Source organism: Phalacrocorax aristotelis, chromosome 1 (assembly GCF_949628215.1).
Source record: "Phalacrocorax aristotelis chromosome 1, bGulAri2.1, whole genome shotgun sequence".
In the NCBI taxonomy this organism is placed as follows: domain Eukaryota; kingdom Metazoa; phylum Chordata; class Aves; order Suliformes; family Phalacrocoracidae; genus Phalacrocorax; species Phalacrocorax aristotelis.
Genome location: NC_134276.1, coordinates 122,970,515 through 122,993,139, shown reverse-complemented (window position 1 = coordinate 122,993,139; position 22,625 = coordinate 122,970,515). Strand labels below are relative to the sequence as shown.

The window sequence follows — 22,625 nt, the reverse complement described above, 5'->3', positions numbered from 1 at the left end:
ATTACTGCTAATTTATAGATTTTTACTACTGAAATCTAGAAATAAAGTAATGCATGGGGATATAAAGCAAATGTCTCAATGTAATGATTCGCCTTATTTTAGAGCAAGGGCCCATTTTTCTGGCTTACAAAACAATGGCGTCTAAAACCCCTCCACAGGATAGGCTATGTTTCTAAGGCAGCATGTGAAAATTAATAATATTCAATAAAAGAGAGACAGAGTCTTAAAAAATCATGGACCAACCCAATGTTCTGTTAACATTAATTTTATAAAATACCTTACAAGAACAGATAAAGAACTTGAGCTTACATAATAACCAAAATTTAAAAAGAATGTTGAATAAAATATAAATTAATCGAACACGTCACTAAGTTTGCCACGTTAGACAAGTTTATAAAAGGCATTTTCAGATAAAATAGTTATTTGAAAGAAAATCCTTCAAAATGGAAACTACTGAAGTCCTTTTTCGAGAAGCCATTCCTAAAAGAGCTAAATTCCAGGTCAACAGATAGTACCTGAATTTGCTTAGAATATGGTATTCATTTGCTTCAAAATTTGTCAAGTTTTAGGACACAAATTTAAATGCTTCCAGGTCAGAGTCATCAGTGCAAAGTAAAGCTTCAAGCTGAAAATGAGAGAAATATAACAGAAGAAATGATCCCGGTACAAAGCTTCCTAAATTCACATTATGAAAAAGAACTGTGCCAGATGCACTCTTAAGATACTGAACTTGAACAAATTTTACCAGTGGCAATTTTAGGGTTCCAGCCAAGCCACTAACATGGCTAATCATATTAAAGTCATTTATTTTATCACTCTTTCAATTTTTTTTCTACTCATAGTCTTTGGGTAAGACCCATGCTGATGATGCCCACTTACTTTGTTCAATGTCTGATTCAACCGATCTGCTTAAAATGCAGCCATTTAGCCAAAAGGACACAAAACGTGAGGCCAACAGGCATCAGAATGATGGTCTAAAGCCTGCAATGACATTTAATTGGAAGAAATATGATAGCGCATGTTTCTGAGTTTATCCAACTTTGTTCATTCAAGCGCTCTCACTGAAGTCAGTCTTCCTTAAAGTTATATATGTGCATAACGCACTGCCAGGCTCAAAGCCTTAAGTCTTTCAAAGGTTAAAATAAGTTTAGAGAACTAGACTGTAGCCAGATTAATTTCTTTTAAGCCTATTAATTCCTGCAGAGTAAACAGCAGCACTCTAGCAAAGCAATTTCGCTCTGTTTGACTTTAAAACTATCAACCAAAACAAGTTTGAAATAGTCTTCACGTTCCACTATTTAGAAGTGTTATTAGCACACTCATTTAAAGATTAATGGAACTCCGGTCAAGTTACCACTCAGAATATTGCTCATCAAGGTTTTTTTTTAACACATACTAAAAAGAAAAAAAAAAAAGTGTCTCTGGTGGTCACAATGAGAAAGAAGGAGGAAAAATTTAAAAACCTTTATCTATCAGGCAACAGTTCCAGCCTCTAATTGAAACATAAGGCTGTCACTTAGACTAAACTGCTGCATAAAAATGAGAAAACGAGTTCTTCATTACAACTCAAAATTTCAAAACTCAATCTGCACATTGTTTGCTTATCCTTGTAAAGCGTTCTTTTTTCACTGGGTCATTGCTATACTGGCAGTTCTGCTAGAACCTCATTTAAGTAATTCCAGTGTTTAATTTAATAGCATGAATCATTTTGCATTTATAGTTAGCTAAAATGCTAGAGCGATGTTGTAAACAAAACAAATGAACAAGAGAGTTCACGGCTACACAAAACTTCCCCCCAAAACTGAGGAAAGATATTTACTCGAACTAAAAGCACAGAATATAATTTCAACCAAAATTTTTCATAAACTGTGAATACGGAATCCACAGGAATTCATAAGGAATAAACATTTAAAGGAAGATGCAAATGCCCTTTTCTAGGACATAAACTCAGAATCATTTGCTTAAATCAAAATGGAACAGAAGCTTTTCCCTATACCCTGAATTCTCCTGATCATCTGTTATCACTGAAGCAGATTAATGATACCCATAGTATGCTTTGTGATGATACAAAATAATTTATTTAGTTTTAAGAATAGGTTCTTTGATGAAATGATGGACTTTGAGATATCACAGTAATCTCCACTGGGTGTTCCCAGTTATTTTGCATCCTGCAATTCAGCCATTTGCTGTCTTTAAAAGTCTTTAAAGCAAATGCATTGGCTGCCGAGATCGGATCCGGTAGGTGATGTAACTTTTACCACTTGCGCTGAGTGAAGGAGAACACCGACAGCTGACAGGGAACAATAAATACATATCTCACACCCAACTTAGCACGCTGTGAATTCTCATATACTGGTCACATCTCAAAATATGAAAAATATTCTAACTACCACATGGTTTCAATCTTTTCAATAGTAATAAAAGAAGATTTCAAAAAACCAAGAAAGCAGCAATCTTAAGAATTATTCTGGAAATATTTGGACTCTTGAGTGTACTAAGAACAGAGTTGTCTTCTCTCTCTTTTCTAAAATTGGGAAGATTTTTGATTTGGCTTGCATCAATTTGGGCTCAAAAATAAAACATCAAAGCCTGGAGTACCACTAACCATGTAAAGCAAAAATGCATTTCCAACTAAGCAGCTGGAAAGTGAGTGAATGAATTTGGGTATTAAAACCATACTTGAGAGTAATAAAGTGTGTAGAGGAGGAGGTTACCAAAGAACTTTGTAAAAAATATTGCTACAGTAGCATTAGGAATTAACAGTGCATCAAAGATTTAAAGTTTCCGTGTTAATACAAACTGATCCAAGCCACAACGAACCACAGGATAATCAGTCAAACAGAAAATTAACCACATTCTACTTTACAGAAGCTAGAACTGGAATTTACCTGAATACAGTGATTCAAAAAGATTCCTTCTAGTCTGGCACGCTTCAGTTTACATAGGTCATAGAGAATTGGTGCCATTAGTGTGTAATTGAAAGACAGTACTATCACGTGCATTTGGCTTTTTTGAACATTTGCAATCAAATACTCAAATTGGAAAGAGCTTTTACATGTCAGAACTCAATATTGCTGCTGCGTGAAGTGTTTTATTTGTTGGCTGGGATTTTTTTTTGTGGAAACCTTGTATAAAAGACCTTGAGGACTACAGGTCATGGAATTAAACAGAAAGCTGCCCAACATTACCGTCAAAATACCTTTGAAAAGGCAGTTCATAGACAGAATAATGCATTTTACATTCAGATATTTCCTCTCTCAAAAGCAAAGGAATCTCAGAAGAAAAAAATCAGTAGTGAAGGCCACATACTTTTTGCATTTGATGAGCTGAAATGCAAAAAACAATTAAAGCATCTTGTAAGAGAAAAAAACCAAACGAACACAGAAATTCTGGAAAGTGATGATTTAGTTGATGGGGTGGCCAGCATGGAAACTGTTGGGAATGCTACAGCAGAACTGACCACGAGTACAAGGGAATATGAATAGGAACATAGTACAGGCATCAACTAGAAAACCGTAACTTGCCAACTTGTAAACAAGAAAAAGCATTTCACAGATTAGAAGTTCTAGGGAAGTAAACTTCTTTAAATTACTTTGTCAGTTCAACCCTGATTTTAAAAAAGTATGGCTAGCAAAAATACATAAGCCTCAGCATATTTATAAGTCTTGATCAGAGCAGCCATGAGCCTTTGATAAACGGCTGGAAACACACACCCTTCTACTAAGGATGAAAGAAAAATACTCCATTCTTTCTTCTTCCTCCTCTCATTCCCCAGTCCACACGCGTATATGCAGAATTCACTTGCTCCAAGAATATCTTGACGCTGCTATAGATTGAGACGTGGGGAAACCGGTGGAGGAAAACAGACAAACTCTCTTAAAATACTACGGGCCACGTCAACATTATTCTGGGCAATTTCAAGTGCCCTCTTGACTTCTTCAAAGGAATAGCCCTCTCCCATAAGTTTTGCAATTTTCGCATCCACATTTTCCGAGGAACTGTCAGAGCTGTATGCTTTCCTGTGGTGTATTTCTGGTGCAGTCCTCCGAGGAAGTGGTTTAGGGGGCCTGGCTGGTGCTTGTGAACCATCTGTTTCAAATAAAGGAGATAGAAATCATTCTAAATTGGCTTAAAATAGTGTTATAGGTAGGCGAAGCCTCACGAACAGTTTAAAAAGTAGAATTCTAAAGAAACATAAAGAGATATTTTAATTCGCAATACATTTCATTTTAAAATTTGGACAGAAACTGAATTCCTCGAGAACATCCAAAATGGAAATAATGTAGTGAAATACTATTTTAATAATGTGATAGGAACGTGCAAGTTACAATGTGAATTACCCAAAGTTGGAAAAAACAAGAAAGCATAACGAAACAGCAAAGATGGTGAAAATGGCCAGTCAAAATTTTAAAGGCTCTCCACTCTCAACCCACTGCTTGAGAACTTTTTCTTAGTCTGTTTGAAACAAACAAATAAATCCAATCACAATTTTATTCAGGACCATAGGTTGTGCAGAAGGGGAACCCAGCCAAATATGCGCGAGTGAGAGAAATCCTTCACTTATTGGTACATCTTGCAGGCTCTGTTCAGTCAGTTGCAGTTCATTTCATGCATAGCTGCTATGCGTAAGCACAGAAATAACTGGTTTCTCATAAAAAAAACTCTAGTCCAGTTATTTTCAATGGTGAGAACAGCGCACAACCCTTCCTCTCCAGCCGCCCTTTGGAAATATCTCCCCTTTCCTTCACTTCTATGGAAAGGTTACCTTCACAGTTAATGCTGGTGCTAAGAATCATGATGTTCTGATGAAAAAGCTAATATTCAAACTTCCTAATCTTTTCAGAGTCAAGAGTTTTGTGCTCAAGTACACTTGGTACTTTACTGAAACCTCTTTATCCTTACTGATTCCACAATAAGAAGCTTAAATACAAGCAGGCATAGAGCAGGAAACACTTTCAAGAGCAAAGTATTTAAAAAAAAAAAAAAAAAAGTCTTTAATCTTTCAAAAAGGGTTCTAAAAAGTATCATCAACAGGGACTTTGATAGATAAATCAGAGGAATTTATGGCTGTAATACTTCCTGTTTACTTACACTGACAGCAATGGCATTTTGCAGTGTTAAATACTTCAGAGGCAGTTTTTTAGTGATGAAAGAATGCTGTATTTCTAGTACTGCTGTTACAACACACTACCTTACCATAACACTGGATAGCAGAACCGTAATTCAGCTGAGTACATTAAATACTTCAGACGAATGAAAATAGTTCACATTAGTGAACGTTTAACAAAGGTGTATTTTTCTCTCAGTGGTTTCCATGCATTCAGATGACAGTGTTGCTGTAAGTTTTAATTCCATTTCTTAATTCAGAGAAGATAAGCAAACAGTGCTTTTAGCAAGATGGTGATATTCATCCAACAAATGGATGAGAGTAATTTGATTAAAAATTTACAGTAAGGGGCTAAGATAAATTTTGTTCTGATTTCATTGCCTCTTTTCCTTGCAAATAGTTATGACACAACCTACAGATAGTAGGGGCTATTTCATATTTGTTATGATTTTTTCCTCTCTGAAGATTAAAAGAATTATATAATGCTAAACATTCTAGTGAACACACTTGAAGCAGATCCAAACCTGCTGTGAAGGTGTGGAAGATCCATGAAACACACTGGTTTGAGAAAATAACTATAGCTCAGGAAATGTGGCTAAAAACTAAAAAACAAATCAAAAACAAGTTTGATTTTCTCATTTCACTTATTATAGAAAACTCAAGACTGTAACAGAAGAACATGCCTTATATTTAAAATAGCAGTATGTCATGTTAAAACCAATCAGTTTTCTTTCACAAACGTTTCAAGCTGTTTTAATATGCACATTTCATTAGGGACTTCATTTCTATAGAGGATGAAACGGAATTAATTTGCAAATTTTACATTTTCACCTGGGCTTGAAGTAGAGAAGAAATTTCTTATGCATAGTTCAGATCCTTCTGTGTTTGTGTTACATGAGGTATTTTTTGCTCTACCCAGTCTAATACAGGCTTAAAACTGAAGTTATTTCTTGTATAAAACCTCCATTTTGCCGAAGCTTCCAAACAAACTTTCTTAAGCAATCACATCATTTAGAAAGGTCATTTTTAATTCTGTCAGCAGATTTGCAGCATAGGCATTTTATTCTCACTACAGTGACATCTCTATATAGGACAGACACTTTAAGATCTTCAGCCCTCTCTCTCTCTAACTCAACTCCCATGATTATTTTTTTGAGCACTGACATCTCTTTCAATATCTTCACATCCACATAAAATTTTAGCTGAAGCTGGGTATCACATTGGATCCTGAGCTTAAAGATACTAAGCCTAAGCTGCATGTCCATCTGGGCACTGAGATAGAGGTATTTAAGCAGGACTTTCCTTCCCAACCTCCCATCCGCTCTGATGTTTAAGCCACCATGGATGCTTAACTAAAAATTTAAATAGATTTTCTAATTGTGTAATTCAATTAACAGTTTCTGCAGCAAGGAGCTTCCTCTACCACTCACATTTCTGTAATTCAGCGCTAGATTTAACCCTTAGGTAATGGGTTAGTATAAAGGCAGAGACAGGCTCATTTAATACGTGTTTAAAAAGCCCGGAAGAAGTTGTAAGGTGAGAGCTCTGTGGCACAGTGGGAGGAGGATATCTGTAACGATGCCAACTGCCTACTCCTCTCTGCTGTGAAATGCCCCTCCTCTTTTCTCCCCTCGTTGCTTCTCTTATATGTTCCATGATCTTCCACCGACCGACTGAGTAGCATCAGAGAACCAGGTGACGAAGGCTTGTTGTGCAAGGCGCTCTGTGGAGCAGTGGCAAGTAGCTACCTCTAATCTAACTGGGGTATGGGAACAAAGCATACCCAGGGGACATCGATACCAAGGAACTGACAGAGCAGGGAGAAAGAAAGAAAGGAAGAAAGGAGTAACTGCATTTATTGGCCCATCAAGCTCTTAGGTACGATCTTCCTATTCTGCATTACTGCAGCAGATTAGTCCCCTTAGGGGTAGCTGGAATCCATCCTGAAATAATATGTGACACCCTCCCACCAACATTTCCATGTAAAGGAATTTAAATTTGCATGCAAGAGCTTTAAGAAGGCCAGGTGAGTGAATAGGCAGCAGAAAAATATACTTAACTAGTCATTTGAATCAATTTCTTACAGAATAGCTGAATTCAGTAAAATACAGCAGACATCTATATTAGGAGCCTAATTTTCTTCTACCTTTCCCATGTATCATTGGCTGTGCTTAGGTAAAACATGCTAACTATTAGTAATATCTCCTTCTCTTGCTTTTATTGTAATAATTTTAAAAAGTTGTGTTTAAGAAGTTTGAAAAACTATGTCTTTGGGATAGTTAGGTGCATAGTTGAGAACTATTTCTTACGTATTCAATACTAAATAGTGTTGCTGAATTAGAATAAGTTTCTCATTACATGTTAGCGATTCAGTTAAACATCACGACAGCAATCTTAAAAACAGTCAAACCGAGGCACAGAAGTTAAAGGGCTCCCCATGCTACTCTGGGGAGCCAGTGGCTAAATTATAATTGGATTTTAGAGTGAACTACATTTCTTTTCCAGCTAGTTCAAAGAATCACCATACGAAAGGGCTGAAATGAAGAATTTCCTAAGTAAACTGATTAGTTCAGAATAAATGCAAAACAAAAGTGCTGAGTAGAGTTACATCTCTACATTGTCTTTTTAAATCATAGATGAAGGTGAATCAGTTCATCCTGAAGCTCATCAGTTCTGTTCTATGGAATTACTACCACTGTAAAAACAACTTTCCAATTAAGCATATGACATGATCTATCACATAGTTTTCATTTAATTGAAAGTAAATTGAATATCTTGCTGTACATCATGCTGGTTTAGAATGATATTTATAGCAAAGGTCGACACATGTGGGTGTTTTAGAAGATGACTGTGGGAAACATACAGATGGAAAAGTATTTATTAAGTAACATCAGAAAGCTCCAAGAACTTAAGTAGCAAACATTTTGCAGTAATTTAGGAAAACTAAAAATTGTTCTACCACAGAACTGCAAGAAATGCAGGAAAACTCCGTAGCTTTAAAAGGTAGTTATATCATTGTCATAATTGGTATTATAAAAGAATTTAAAATGCCCTAAATAAACCAGGCTAACATTGTAAGACAAATAGATTCCTCACAGTGTCACATAGAAAACATGCATTATAAAATACTTTATTTCTAACAACAGGTCAAAAGGAGAAACAATATTATATTGGAGAAGAAAAACACCTCCCAAAAGTGCTACTATTTACCAAAGGTATCACATTAATTCTCAAATGTGCTATTCATTAAAAATTCTGTAGCACTCTTTAGGATTACTTAATTTCCCCTGTTCTTTAAGTTGGAAAAACATATTATTTCATTCCTATACCACAACAGAGATGAACTATGTATTCCTAAGAAGGAGAGATATAATTACAATTTTTAAAATGTATCATTTTTCCACTTGTGATTGTTGCAGTCAAACACTGATGATCATTACAACTGAAAGACTAGAGAAATAAGGCCCTTTATTTCTTTATGCATTAAAAAAGAGTTTTCATGCACAATTCATTCTTATCTGGAGAATGAATGATGGTTCAAAGCATCACTTGGCTCTTTCTTTGTCTGGTCTCCCCACACAGCAAAATTATGCAGATGGGACAATCTTTCCCCTTCCCCATATACAATGCACATCTGAAGAAAAGAAAATTTGTCTTCAAATTGGTGAAAGTAGCAAAAAGGATCAGAAAATAATAACACAAGAGTGAAGCTACTTTTTTTCTTTTAGGAGCAATGAAACAAAGATGGAAGTGAGATGCAAGCGGTCCCTGCAGAACTTATGATCTCCTGTGAGGTTTAAAGGTGGCAGAAAAATCTCTGCCTTTCTCAAAAAGTAAGGAACACGAGAACTCACATAAGCTTTCAGCTTGGCAGCTGATGAAACTGACACCATAATATCTACACCTACAGAGAACAGGTAGCCACTTCTACCTTTACTGATGAACTTTAATCTCTGTTATCCTTTGATGATTTTGTATTTTTTGTAAAGCAATATTACCATGACCATTTGTTGACCAAATGACAAAAACCGTATTGGGCTTTATGGATGAAAGTTATTTGCTCCATAAAGTTGTAATTTTCTACAAGAACAGCTTTCTACCTTACCTGAAGAGGGAGGAAGTTGATCATAATCTTGAGATGTCCTATTTGTTTTGACGTTTTCTCCAGTTACTCTACGAGCAGGTGGCAAAGGAACATGACCAGTTATCGGATCAAAATGGGGATCTGTAATAAAAGAAAATAAAGGTGTCTTAGAATAATTAGAATTATTATTTGGGGGAGGGCTGATGCATAGAACCTAGGATTAAAATAGCTTCGCTTCAGACAGAGGAGCCATGAATCCAAAGAGGAGTGTTCCCCCATAGCACATGCATATGCACAAATACATCCAAATTCAACACTTCCATAGTAGACATGTAACTCTGTCTTGCAGCGACAAAACCAAGAGCACAGCTCAAAGGTGGTCTATCCTGCACTGACCATGGCTCTTCTGTTTACATCCATGAGGTACTTTTTAATTACCCAACCCTGACACTGCTAGGTTTGTGCCTTGGCAAAGCATGGAAGAGGTTGCGAAGCCTGACACAGAACAATTAGAAATATTCCAGCTGTTCGGTTTGTTTGGAGCTTGGTAATACTTCTGTACTTTGCAGTTCACAAAGATCGCAGGGCAGATTTTCTATTCATACAGTCCCAGCTGCGGGTAAATATTACAGGTCCTGGTAAAGGCTGCGACTAGGCCTTTCAGTTCTTTCTACTGCTTACAGGAACAGAATTTTAAAAATGAGAGAAATATGTAGTCCTGGCATATTGTGTGCTGTTGAGGATGCAGCTGAGCAAGTGTTAACATCATCCTGGACCTGGTTTCTGCTCTGGACTGTTTGTATGTGAGTGCAGCATTTTGCTGTTGTTGATGATGAGATTATTATTCTAATCTGACAGGCTCTGATGGATAGCTGAGAATTCACCCCCAAGACTTGTATGGAAACCAATCATCAAAAACTCATCACAGTCATCTACAGCAGTTTATTTGACAAGACGCAAAGTGATTAATATGGCTTTAGAAATACCACATGAATAAAAAAGACCAATCTACACAACCGTGTATGCCTAAGTAGATGTATACAGTTATAAGATTAATGAAAACTGCTATAAGATTGTATTCACTTTGCAAATATGAAGAACAATACCTGGCCTAAGATACATTTTCCAGATTTTTAATTAAAAGCTATTAAATGTTTTTTTTTTTTTTTTAACATGTCAGTGATGCCTCTTAGATTATTTGGAAATAACACTTAATAATTTAAAACTCTGCATGTTTCTGGGAACTGCACACGGATTGATGGAGCATGTGTGTGTCTGTGTGTGAGGGTTTCTATTCTTATTCTTCATTCCCATTAGAACTGAATGGCACAGTGTGTGTTTCTGCATCAGATAATACAATTGAGGCATCTATTCAGACTGGACCGAATAACAAAAAAATTCCATAAAAGATCATTCCAGTTCAACATGAACTAGCTCACTTTCATCCCAGAGCTACTATCATTCACAAAGGCCAGCCACATGCTCGACAACCTACCAGGCTATTATTGAGTGACTGCTTGTCATCTACGTTCCGGCATTCCTGTGATACTATCACCAAAACATTTCATCTATCCCTCTCCATACAGCTTCTAAGAAAAGTAGATAGGAGGAGGAAGCCATCTAACTGGATCACAAGGTAGACAATCACTGAAAATATTCTTGGGACAGGTAAACTTAAGATACCAACATCCTTTGGAAGCTTCCACAGAGGAAAAACAAAGTCACTTGACAGTTATGCACTATAACCCACAAAAACCCTGTTGTAATCTGTACCATCAGCAGCAGACATATTCAACTTAATTAACCTGACAATCAGAAACACTTCAACTCAAAGACAAAATTTGTCAATTGTGAACATAGCTTTTATGCCTTTTTCAAGCGAAATACCAGACTGGAAAAGTGTCACAGTGATTCATGGGGAGAGATAGGTGAAAATTTGACTTATCAAAAAGGTTATGAACACAGGTGCCTACAACTGTTTTGCAGCAAAATTTTACAACAGTTCTAACAAAGCAGGATGTTCTTATTTTCTAGTTTTTCCTCAAGTTCCAACTGGAAAATAAACCCCATGAATTATATCTTACTACAGAAAACAATGGAGTTGCCAAAAGGATACAGACTAGTGTTACCAGTTACAGCAGAGAACTTGGTACTTCACAAGTAACAACTCTTACTAGAAAAGTACAATTTAGCAAAATGCCTAGCCTGGTATAGAAATATTGACCTTATTTTGTTACTTTGGGATACTGAAAAGCTAAGTCTCTTTGTATTCTGAGTTGTTTCAACTCCACCATTAAAAAACCCCTATTTTTGAATATTTGTATAAAGAAGTATAGGCAAAACAGACTTTTGAAGCCTGATGACAACTTCATCACAGAACAGATAAGCTTCTGAAGTGAAGGAAAAGTAAATAAAATACATTTTGTACTTTGTATTCCTACCAGAATGAAGGAATAGTTCATGTCCTGAAGGAGGTCGGCTTCCTGAGCCAGCAGGTTTTGTGTGCTCAATCATGCTGTGCCGAGCAGGTGGTGGTGGTGGTGGTGGTGGTGGTGGTAGTGAAGGGGGTGAGTTATCAAACGCATCTTCGCCTGCATTTTAGAAAAAAATTATTAGATGAGCAAGATATCATTAAGAACTGTAGAATAAAGAGTGAAGCTTAAAATTTATTTTTCTCTGGTTGCCAAGGCCGTTACTCCTAGGGATCACCTGGCACTTCAGTGGCTCCAGTAATGAAATTGTAAACCTGACTCAGTATGCATAATCCTCTTTAAAAGATGTTCTCAATGACCTTTTGCAGTGCTCACTTTCTTTTCTGGAATGGGGGAGAGATTTCTTTTAGTGGCTCGATTGCAAAGAGTGTATTATAATGAACAACATCTATGTTTCAGTAGCTAAGGAAAAATATTGATATTCAAACATCAGCGCTGACTACATTGAATCTGTTACATTCATACTGTGTATTATCTTTGTCTGCTGTTCTAAAGCTCTGACCCCAGATGTAAACTGAATTTTCTAGGGTGTGGCAAAAGAACGTACACCTTACACAAAGGTGGTGCAGACAGGACTACGGTTACCAAGCAGGTTCTTCTGCCTTTGATTCTATGTACTCTCACAACTCGGAACACTTCAGGGACCAGAGGTAGTATAGTGCAGGAATATGGCAAAAATTCAAAAGGTTTTATGGAATCAGAAAACTGGATGATGACACATACACGACAGTCTAACAATCTTGCAGCTGAGTTTGTCAATGAAGGTGTAGGTGGTGGCCAAGCACAGCCCCAGTATATAGGCAGAGCTCACTGACTTCTGTGTAGGAGAACAGGACAGAAATCAGGGTTGGAAAATACAGCTTTTGGTGACTGTAGGCAGCAGTGAGTTTTGAACTGTCACTTGACAGTAGGAAGAAAAGAAAATCCAGCAATAAACTAATTTGATTTAGCTTTCTTTGACTTAAATACCACCTCTTTGGCATTCTTTTTTGTATTTGATAAAAGAAATGGAATTATTTAAGCTACAATAGGAAAAAACCCTCCACTCTTGCATTAAATTACAATGTTCAAACTTCACATTAAGGGACAAAAAATTATAATTTATTTTTGGGAAAATGGTTTTGCTTTTCTTTATAGCTTGAATACAGATTTAGTATGCCTTCTCATCTGTCTTGCATGAGGGCTTACAGACAGATACCAAATACATATCATCGATACAAATACTGACTTACAGCTGTAATATTTAGCCCATAGGTTGTTTGGTACTCTTAACATACTCAACAGTGGTTGTTTTTCAATAAACATGGCATGTGGTTCATCTAGGCAATGTTAACCATTAAATGCAATCAGCAAAAAGTCTGCAACCTAAAGGGGGCACCAGAAGATCATAATCGGAGGGTGTCCTGTTGAGCAAAGAGCTGTGTTTTGGGTTGTCTCTTGTAGGAGGTCGTGCAGGTGGCAAAGGTACCGGAACAGTAGGTGCATCATAGACATCTCCTGAATGACACAATCACAAGAAGTGAATGTTTTCTTGCTGTACCCCTAGAACAGCACAGAATAAATTTTCTTGCTAAATAGTGAAAAATAGAAACATACCTAACTCTGGATGTTTTGATTTCTTCATCTCAGAAGTAGTACTGTGTGTCCCATTCGTTACTCCAGCACACTGACCATTCTCACACACCCTGAAGACAGACATTAAACAGGCAGCAATCAACCAGTTATCCAAGTATTAATTCCCAGAATGACCAAATACCTGAGCTGGCAGTCCATTAGAGGGAAATGAATGAAAGACTATAAACTGTACGAATTTTAAACTTTACGGTTTTTTATACTGAGACCAGATACTGGTTAACTGTCAATAAAACTCCCTTGAAGGATTATACTGCTTTCTTGGTAGGATACTGACACGGCTTAAATAACTTACTGAAGGCTGCACTAAAAGATAACGGAGGAACTAACATTAAACATAGTCCTCACTTCAGAGCTAAGGTCATTAGTTTATTCACACAGTTAAGTCAGACTCCTATTTTGCCTTCCCAGCTGCTGAATTTTCCCTAGCAGAAACATGGTAAAGGGAAATGTGGATTTTGGTAATTATCCGTGCTGAAGTACACAGAAAAGTCACTAAACAAAATAAAACAAAACAACAACAAAAAAACCCAAACAGAACACCACAACACACCACTAACAATCACAAATTTCAACTAAACCCTTAGCTGAAAATAAAATAAAAAAAATTTTAAAAATTCAACTAGCTAAAGCAGTTTAGCAGGCATCTATTCATTCCTGTGTCAAAAAGCTGAGTCTCACTGATACTTCTACCACAGTTTGTTAATTTTTTAAAACGGATGCATATTACACCCTCAAAATTAAACAACAGTATCCCATTAAATATGAATATCACCTAAACCAAACAGTACAAAGTTGCCTATAATCTTGTCAGAAAATATTGGAGGTTATTTTTGTACGACAACTCTGTTCAAATACTTCAGGGAAAAACATAGAACAAAAGCCTTTTCATAATATTAAATATTGTTTAAATAAATGTGAAAGAACTCGGAAATTACTCTTGTCATTGGAACTGTGGACTCTGCATATTCAGGAAAAACCAGAGAGTTTCTCTGGAAAAAGGCCACCGCGCTAAACAATTCCAGCTTGAAAATAAAAATCCCAACCCACCATGCACCATTATTACTACATACTGGCAAATCTGCTAGAGCTATATACAGCTAAAATTTCAGATCTTGGGTTTTTACCAATAGTATGAACGTTAATAAACCTATCAGCTTTGGCCATATGGAAAGGAGGGATGAATAAAGGTCTGGAATAATTTAAAATATATAAACAGGAAAGAGGAAGTGAAATTGCGTTCATGGTCCCAAGAGTTATAACTAGGAGTAACGAAATCAATGTAAGAATAATTATAAGACTTAAAAGACAAAAGAAAAAAAACCTAATGGTAAGAGCTATTTTGTCATGAATTAATTTCCCCAGGGAAGTGGTAAAGGAAGTGTTGCTTCTATCTTTGAAATTAGATTGGTTCAACCTCCCAGATACAATGGATGCAACACTTCCTTCGACTCCTCAGCATATGCACTAAATAACTAAGAATATTTTCTACTTTAATTTGAATCTATTCTGCATTTTCAATACCCTAACCAGCCACAGGTGCTAAAATAACTTAACATGGCACCACTTCAAAAGTCTTCAGGTCATAATGAGCCCAGATAAGCGATAAGTTTACAAATCGTGCTGAAATACCTGTTTACATCGACAGTAAACACCAGAAAAAATGGCAGTAAATCAGCACTAACAAGCAAGCTTTCTGTCCTTTTCTTTTCCTTTTGGAAAAAGCTTTATTAGGAAAAGATAGTGAATGTAATAATGTATCAATCTTCTAACAGTAGCCTAATCAGTAATGCTGAAATTCTTTCCCTCCATTTCTTACTGCTGAATTTGCCCTACACCTGGGAAGAGATGATCAGCTGTAACAAACCAGACAATTAGCTGATCTGCCAGAAAACAAGACTATGAATAATTTTTTGTATTATTCTTGCCATATTTTTAGCATTGTCATATCTATTGGTAAAAGAGCAAAAAGTCTTAGAGAAAATACATATTTGAGGGTAGGATGGAAGAATGCCATAGTTCCTAAATGACAAAAAATCCAGAAGAAATTTTGTAGGCTTTTTAGTTTACTGAAAACTCTTAAGTACTACCCAAGAATTGAGGAAGCAATACTTAGGAAAGAGATAAGAGAAGGTGACACTGGGGGACAGAACTGAAAGGTGCTAAAAATTTATGTCAATTAAAAAAAAATGTTGTTAACACTTTTGCTAAACAATATGGAAAAGTTAAGCTTTTATTGACACTTCCCTCCCCATGAGAATAAAAGCAGTGTATTAAAAGAATACAGCATCAACCCAAATCAAGATTCTTTTTGAAAACTTTATCTCAGCGTTCACATCTAAGCAGTAACATTAGCTAAAAGGAGATATTTTAAGTATATGGAACATCATATATATTAATATACAAATACTCAACAGGATTTTTTTTAAGTGCTTAGGAGAATGGTTTGTTTCGAGTTAAAATGCTTATCAGAATATATAATGAGAAGAGTTCGTGGTTTTAATCCTAGAGCAACCCAAATGACAAACTGAGGTACTTTCTCTGTAGCAAGTCCTGGATTAATGCCAAAACACCCACCATAAGCACAAGACCAAGTAAACTAGCTAAAAAATAAACTAGAAAAAACTTTTAAATCAGCTTTGCATCTATAGCCTCTATTAATAACTCCAATGGCCTGGTGAAATCCTGTAACAGCTGATTGAAAGCACTCAACTCTCTTTTCTGGAAAAGAAGGTTACTGGAAAATGAGAAGTTTCTAGTTTTCCAGCTGGTTATTTTCTCAAGAATCTTTCAGGGTGCTTCTAACATTTTAGTTCAGGTCAGGAGTATGAACTGAAACAAATCTCCACCAGCCATCGCCACTTACAGCACTTCGGTTTACATTGCAGAGATGTCCCAGAGCACTGCAGACTCAAATGCTTTTGGATGATGCTAACTCAAAAGATGACCTGCCAGAGCTCATCCAGTGTGCTGCAATTACTAAAGGGCACTCTAGCCACAGCACCATGTTAGGGCTAGTCTGAATCCAAAACATACAGTGTGGATGGGGGGTCCTCACAATCGGTCCGCTCTACAGGCCCACTCCTATTGCACCACGCTACTACTAACCTAGAAGCCTAACAGCCCTCACAGAAGCTGCCAAACCAAGGTAATCTGTTCGCATGCTGTTCTCTTCTGTTGCAGACTTCTTGTCTAAGAAAGGTTACATCCTGCGTAAAGCAACTCAGCCTCTATTAGATGACTTTGCAAGGTACAGAAAGACATTCCTATGCAGAAGCACAACACACCTAAATAAAAAAATGGCATAGGTAAAAAGGATTAGGGCTTTGGAATTATGTTTCTTTTTTTTTTCCCCCATTTTTTTGCTTGACTAACGTTGAGAGTTTCATTCATCATTGGGTAGCATAGGGTAGGTGGTCCTTCACATCACATTCTGACAAGAAGAGGCAAAAATGGCAATATGCTTTTTTTTTTTTAATAGCAGAAGAGTCTGAACTTTTTAGATCGACACTTGATTTTATTATCATACTTTTGACCTACAAGAGCAGTAGAGAATTGGCCCTTCTTTCTCCCAAGACTTATTCTCTTAATTCCAGACATTCAGATTTTTTTTATGACTCAAAGGCAAGGAAGGTCACCAGGTATGACACAGCCTTCAGTTGCCATGTCCCTTGGCTCCAAATCTCCTTGCCATAATCCATAAAGAATTGAGAACCGCAAGTCTGGAGGTATTATTTTAGAACAAGTTTAAAGCAAAAGAGATATATTCCATCTGAATTTAAAAAAAGGTTCTCTTCCTGAGAAGCACAAAGAAAATATACTGTGAAACCAGCTCAAAATGCCAAAAAGACACAGTACATATGCAACCAAAAGAGAATAAAAGTATGTACATACAGTTGCCAATTCACATATTTTTCTACACTGCATTGCTTCTTAAAATGAACTATATAAAATGTGAAAGTTTAAGATTTTCAAAGGTGACTTTGGGAATTTCAGGCACACAATTCTCCTAAAAATTATATTTGCAAGTGTTGTGGGGGTTGAATCTCTTGGTCAGTTCTGAAAGCCTCAGCCTAAGGGAAAAAGGATCAACTGCAGAAATGGTATTCAAATGCAAAAAATACCCAGTTCTGGCACCAACAGAGATACAATAAAGCGAACTTCACAGGTTTATGACTATGGTGGTGGTCAAATGAAACAGAGGCACGAGTAATCCAAGCTTGAAAAGATAAGACATTTTAGAAGGGAGGCAAGCTTAACCATCATTATAAATGTTGAATCCAGTTAAATTTTTGAAACAGTAAAGTTTCTGTAAATAAGTTGCCTTCAAGGCTGCTAAATAACCTTACCGAGCAAGAGTTTTTATATTATGACTGTGAGGTGGTTGTGAGCTCAGTATTACAGGATGTGAAGAAGGAACTTTGTATTCATCATCATCATCTGTGTGATCCCTTGATTTATCAGACAGAGAATTTGCTGGAGGAACAGGGCACCTAAGGAGATGAGAAAAAGACTGGTTTTGCTCTAAGTCTTACATAATTGACCTCAGTATAATACAGTAAATACTCTTCTTTAGCTTTAATATCCTTAATACATGTCTGCTACATAAAAGGTAACAAAACCACGATGTCAAACTAAAACTTGTAAGGTTACTGGCTTTTTGGTCACTGAGAATGCTTACAGAAAAGGGCAGCTGACCTACAAATTAAACAGCTACTTCAAGCAGGCACAACATAACAGAAAATTGCTAAGAATTAGAGTACTAAATGGGCACTTACAGGCCTTAACCTGTTTGCACTTATCAAAAGAACTAAACAAAAGTGAATTCAGGGCAAACAGTGTTTAGCAGGGCTCAGTGAGGCAGTGGACATTCACCCTTTCAGTGGGTTCTTGTTCCTGCCATAACATTTTCAAACTCCCAGAATTCATCTGTATTTTAAATTATTTTTACACCAAACAATAATTGTCTCTAATTGTCCTCCCAGACAGTGATTTATATCACTTCTTGAAAGCAGTGGAAGCCCAGGAAACAGGCAGACTTTACAGTCTCCATTTCCAGGTAACAAGTTCCACCATGGAGAATACTGCTGGATATGAGAATTCTTTTAAAACTAAAACTAACTCCTACTCTCTGGTTTTCTGTTATATGACTATAAACGAAACGATGGGCAAAAATTTCATTTTAGTGAGCAGTCTGGGCAAAGTAATTTTGTTAGTTATTAGCAAGCTCAACATATCTTTTGGCCTTCATAAAATATAACTAGTTAGGTTATAGGTCTAGCAATCAACATCATCTACTCTTTTATACATGGAGCCCCTCCATTTACAGCAATTACTCCAATACATTAAGATAAATAAGAAACTCACAAAACATATGAAATACAGAAGATTCCGTTAAGGACTTAATTTAACTTCAGCTTGATCACACATAAAAACCACAAACAGAAGGTTCATTCTTAAACTAGCTGAACATGAAGAGCAGTAAGTGTATAACTTCAAAATTCATCTGGACATTACATTATGCAGCGAATAGCACCTTTATTCTTTGCTACAAAAAAGCCAGCAGCTGGAGGGCCTTGAATAAAGACGTGCAGTGCATCCACAGCCATCCTGATTTGTGGCTTGAAAGTACGGCTAATGGCCCCTGAGCTGAACTACATGCTACATTACAAGATACATCTACTTCATACATCATTTAGGGAAGTTCTTAAGGACTATTAGGAAATATGAGAAGGGAGTGGACATTCTTTTCCTGTGGTCTAATTAGTTTGATTTTATCGTAAGTGCAGTTGAAACGACAGGCCAGGCCTGTCTCCTCGTTTTTTCAACACAAGCAGCACCTGACTCACACAGCACACTTCACAAATGAAAATGTGTCTTTCACTATGTACTGTAGATGATGCTGCATGACTTCAGAACAAGCAGGTACTCTGTGAACAAAAACGAATAACTGACTACCATGGGTACTAGCCAGTCACTAAACAAACGAACGTATGAATAAATAAATGAAGGGAGAAAGAAAAAGAACAGAGAAAGAAGGGGGCAGATGTGCTGCTTTTGTTTGAATATATTCAAAGCCTAGAGCCCCCTAGATACTGGTAGCTACTCAGACTTAACTCTTCCTTCAATCCTTCACTTGTAACAATTTGTTACAATTAACTTGTAACTTTTCCTTCAATCGGTAAGGTACTTTTGACTTCAGAGACAAGCTCATGACAGATGAGAACCCAACTTCCTTTGCAAAGACATACTAGCCAAAGATAGGGGGAAAGAAGATTTACGGCACTGAACTGCAAACTATATTGTGGTTTGCAACCACCTTCTGTGGAGGGAGCAAAATTTCACACAGCAATGCAGTGTGTAATTGCTTTTTTTATCTTTGGTTTCAGAGATGGACAAGAGTTTTGTGCCGCTGCTGTACCGCCATTTAAAGAAGAGAAGGCAAAAATGTACTGGGACAATGAGAACTCTGTAGCATTCTCAGGTAGACAGTTGAAAGGCCCACAAAGAATGTATTTTCTCATTTTTGTGGATGTGCAATCATTCTTACGTGACAATCCAGCATGCTCTGGAGATCTTTTTGTATATTAGTATACATAAGCCTGTGTTTTTTTAAAACAATCACAAATTGAATTGCTGGCTTCTGCAGATAGCAATTTTTGCAATATTAATATCTAGACCAGAAATGTCCAATGCTGACCAATGCCGAATGCCCAATACTGACCAAACCAGGTTGGTAGTATCGCTTGAAGCCCTCTTAAAAGGCTGGGGAAAAAAACAACCAAAACCCCCCTTCTCTGAAGGCCCTATCCGAAGCTGGTTATAGGAGAGATTTTGATTCCCAGAATACTGTGAATTAGGTTAATTTTTTAAAGGAAATCTACTGAGAGCCTAATCATCATCTGAACTAAGTACAGCATTATAATAGCTAGTCTTACCAGCTTCCTGATAAAAACAGTTCTCAGACAGGAAAGCTGGAGGATTTACTTACTGACAATTTACAAATTAAATAAATTTGCTATACTCAAGGAATACAAAAAAAAGTTTTCCCCCCTTTACCTAGTTCACACCCCTGGTTTTTTCCTTATTTGTTCGGTAGACACAAGAACCTAACTTGTGTTACAACAAAGCTACACCTTTATTCACAGGATACCAGTGTGTATACATACGCCAAAATCAATTTCCCAACATTATCACACTGCTGAGAAATTGATACCGGTTTGGAGCTATTATTAAAGTTCCAAGACATAAGTTCCAAGTCTCCTGCTTCTGAATACTGCCTAGCCTTAGACAAGTCCTTGACACTAGTAAAGTCTCTGTTTCCCTACCTTTAAAGTAAGGAAAATATTTGTCAGACTGTAAACATTATTATGTGATTAATATTGGAAAGGTGCTTTTGATTTGTAAAGCAGTAGAAGAGTTAGAGTACTAACATATAGCTAACAAACTCTCCAGTAAAGTAAATGTAAGAAATTAAAATTAAAATAAAAATTTAGGACAGTAAGTTGTCCCATACTTACATAATATTTTATTAACATTTCAGAATTAATATTTTTTAAAAAATTATGTCACTTTTCCAATTTACTCCAGTTGTAATGGTAATTGACTCCCAACATCTTTTGCATTGTTCTGCTAGATGTCTATCCCATTTTCTCCATGATTAGTGAAATGACTTCAAGATCAAATAGTTTTATTAAATCTCTATTGTTCTAAGAGTAACTTTATTGTTCTACACAAAACCACCTAGTAAGATAAATAGACAAATATTTTACAGTTTTTTGTAACTAAACAGATGAACGTTGTCATTGTAAGCAAAGACATGAAACACTTAGGCATCTGTTTATCAAGATGGTGAAATTTTCTATAAATACACTTTTAAAAATTTAACTGCTCTTACATCTTTAGATGATCTATGTACAGAGGAATATAAATCTGACCAGTACCCTGTATTTATATACTCTCTAGTTCCCCCTCCTACTCCTTAAATGGAAATATTTTAAAATTGAAAGTCAGAATTACATTCCGGTAAGTGATGACTTTGTATTTCCTGGTTTGTTGAACAGACGGCTAGATATCAATCTCTCTTATCCTACTGAGCACCAAGGGCCAAAGGCAAAACAGGAAAAGATGTGGGAATTTATTTTTCTCCAGCCACTTAATTTCACACTTATTTTGAAGTATTCCACGGAAAGGTTCCCCTTCCATCATTTGCTGGTAAACCGATTCACGGAACTGAGGCACGATGAACTTGCAGTCCATGTATTCCAGTCCGGATCAGGACTGTGCTTTTAAAATGAATCCCTTTAATCTCCCCACTTGCCATGCTTTGATTTGCACTGAGAAGTGCACAACTTGAATACTTTTCAGATTAAACTAAAATACATGATACACTCCAAGTGTGCCCCTACTATGCCCCGATTGCTAAAGACTGTTCACATTCATGGAACAAGAACTACAGCTAGTTGAACTGCTGCTCCATTACATGTACAGTACAGACGTCAGGTCCTTACTATCAACCCTCTGTCCTATGCAGAGTACTACTTGCTAGTGCAGACAAAAGCTTTAATCTTGTAAGGCCTCAAGCAAACTCTGCTTCAGCAAAGTAAGTGTTAAATTATATGGACCACATGATCCAGTCAACACCTGCCAATTGCCCTTGAATGTGCTCTATCCTTAAAACCAAAGTATGTATAAAATAGTTCACCTTCTTTCATAGAGGAGAACGCAGGTTTCTATTTATCACAGGGTAAGCCTGCAACGCAGCGCGAATTACCACAGAACACCTGATGCATCCAAACTCAGTGGCCTGTCAAACTATGAGCTAAGGGCACGTTGTGTCCTCCAGAGCATCATCCCTCAGATCTCTAGAACCTGCACGCCAGCAGTGCTCCTCCTAACACTGCTGGAGAAGTGCCATGCCAATGGCTGATTTCAAGGGAGCCAGGATTTTGAAGCCACAGTTGCCTTTAATGGAACTATGATTTCACCTTCAAAGTTTCTAAGAAAGATAGAAGGGATAGCAAGAGAAGTACCTTTCGGTGCTATTTTTCCCTCAACTACCTCAAAGCAACTAGATATTCCTAATGTATCTATAGAACACAAAAGGTATTTGGAATTGGATGTCTCATTACACACTCAAAAATAGACACTCTCTCACAGAAAACACTGCAGTGCTATAAAGCACTTTTGAGACAAAGTGGGTGATTTTTTTTTTCTACTGATGTAGCAAAATGGGACCTACTCATCGGAATAAACAAACAGTATTTAACGTGTAAATTTCTAAGTCTGGGGGAATAATGGTTCTCTATCT

General features: G+C 36.7%; 1 protein-coding gene across 7 annotated transcripts in view; it reads right to left on the bottom strand.

The window, feature by feature from the left end:
• Positions 1-249: 249 nt before the first annotated feature.
• CBLB (Cbl proto-oncogene B) overlaps positions 250-22,625 on the bottom strand; it is a 136,244-nt gene continuing 113,868 nt past the window's right edge. For 4 of the 7 annotated variants that reach the window (XM_075104534.1, XM_075104477.1, XM_075104516.1 and 1 more), the window contains exons 14-19: positions 17,665-17,808; positions 13,280-13,368; positions 13,049-13,180; positions 11,633-11,782; positions 9,213-9,332; positions 250-4,089 (exon numbers count right to left, since the gene is read on the bottom strand). In XM_075104534.1, the coding sequence (XP_074960635.1) occupies positions 3,827-4,089; positions 9,213-9,332; positions 11,633-11,782; positions 13,049-13,180; positions 13,280-13,368; positions 17,665-17,808 (898 nt within the window). In that variant the 3' untranslated portion in view covers positions 250-3,826. The remainder of the gene's footprint in view (positions 4,090-9,212; positions 9,333-11,632; positions 11,783-13,048; positions 13,181-13,279; positions 13,369-17,664; positions 17,809-22,625) is intronic. The other 3 variants (XM_075104486.1, XM_075104497.1, XM_075104507.1) reach the window with 3 other exon arrangements.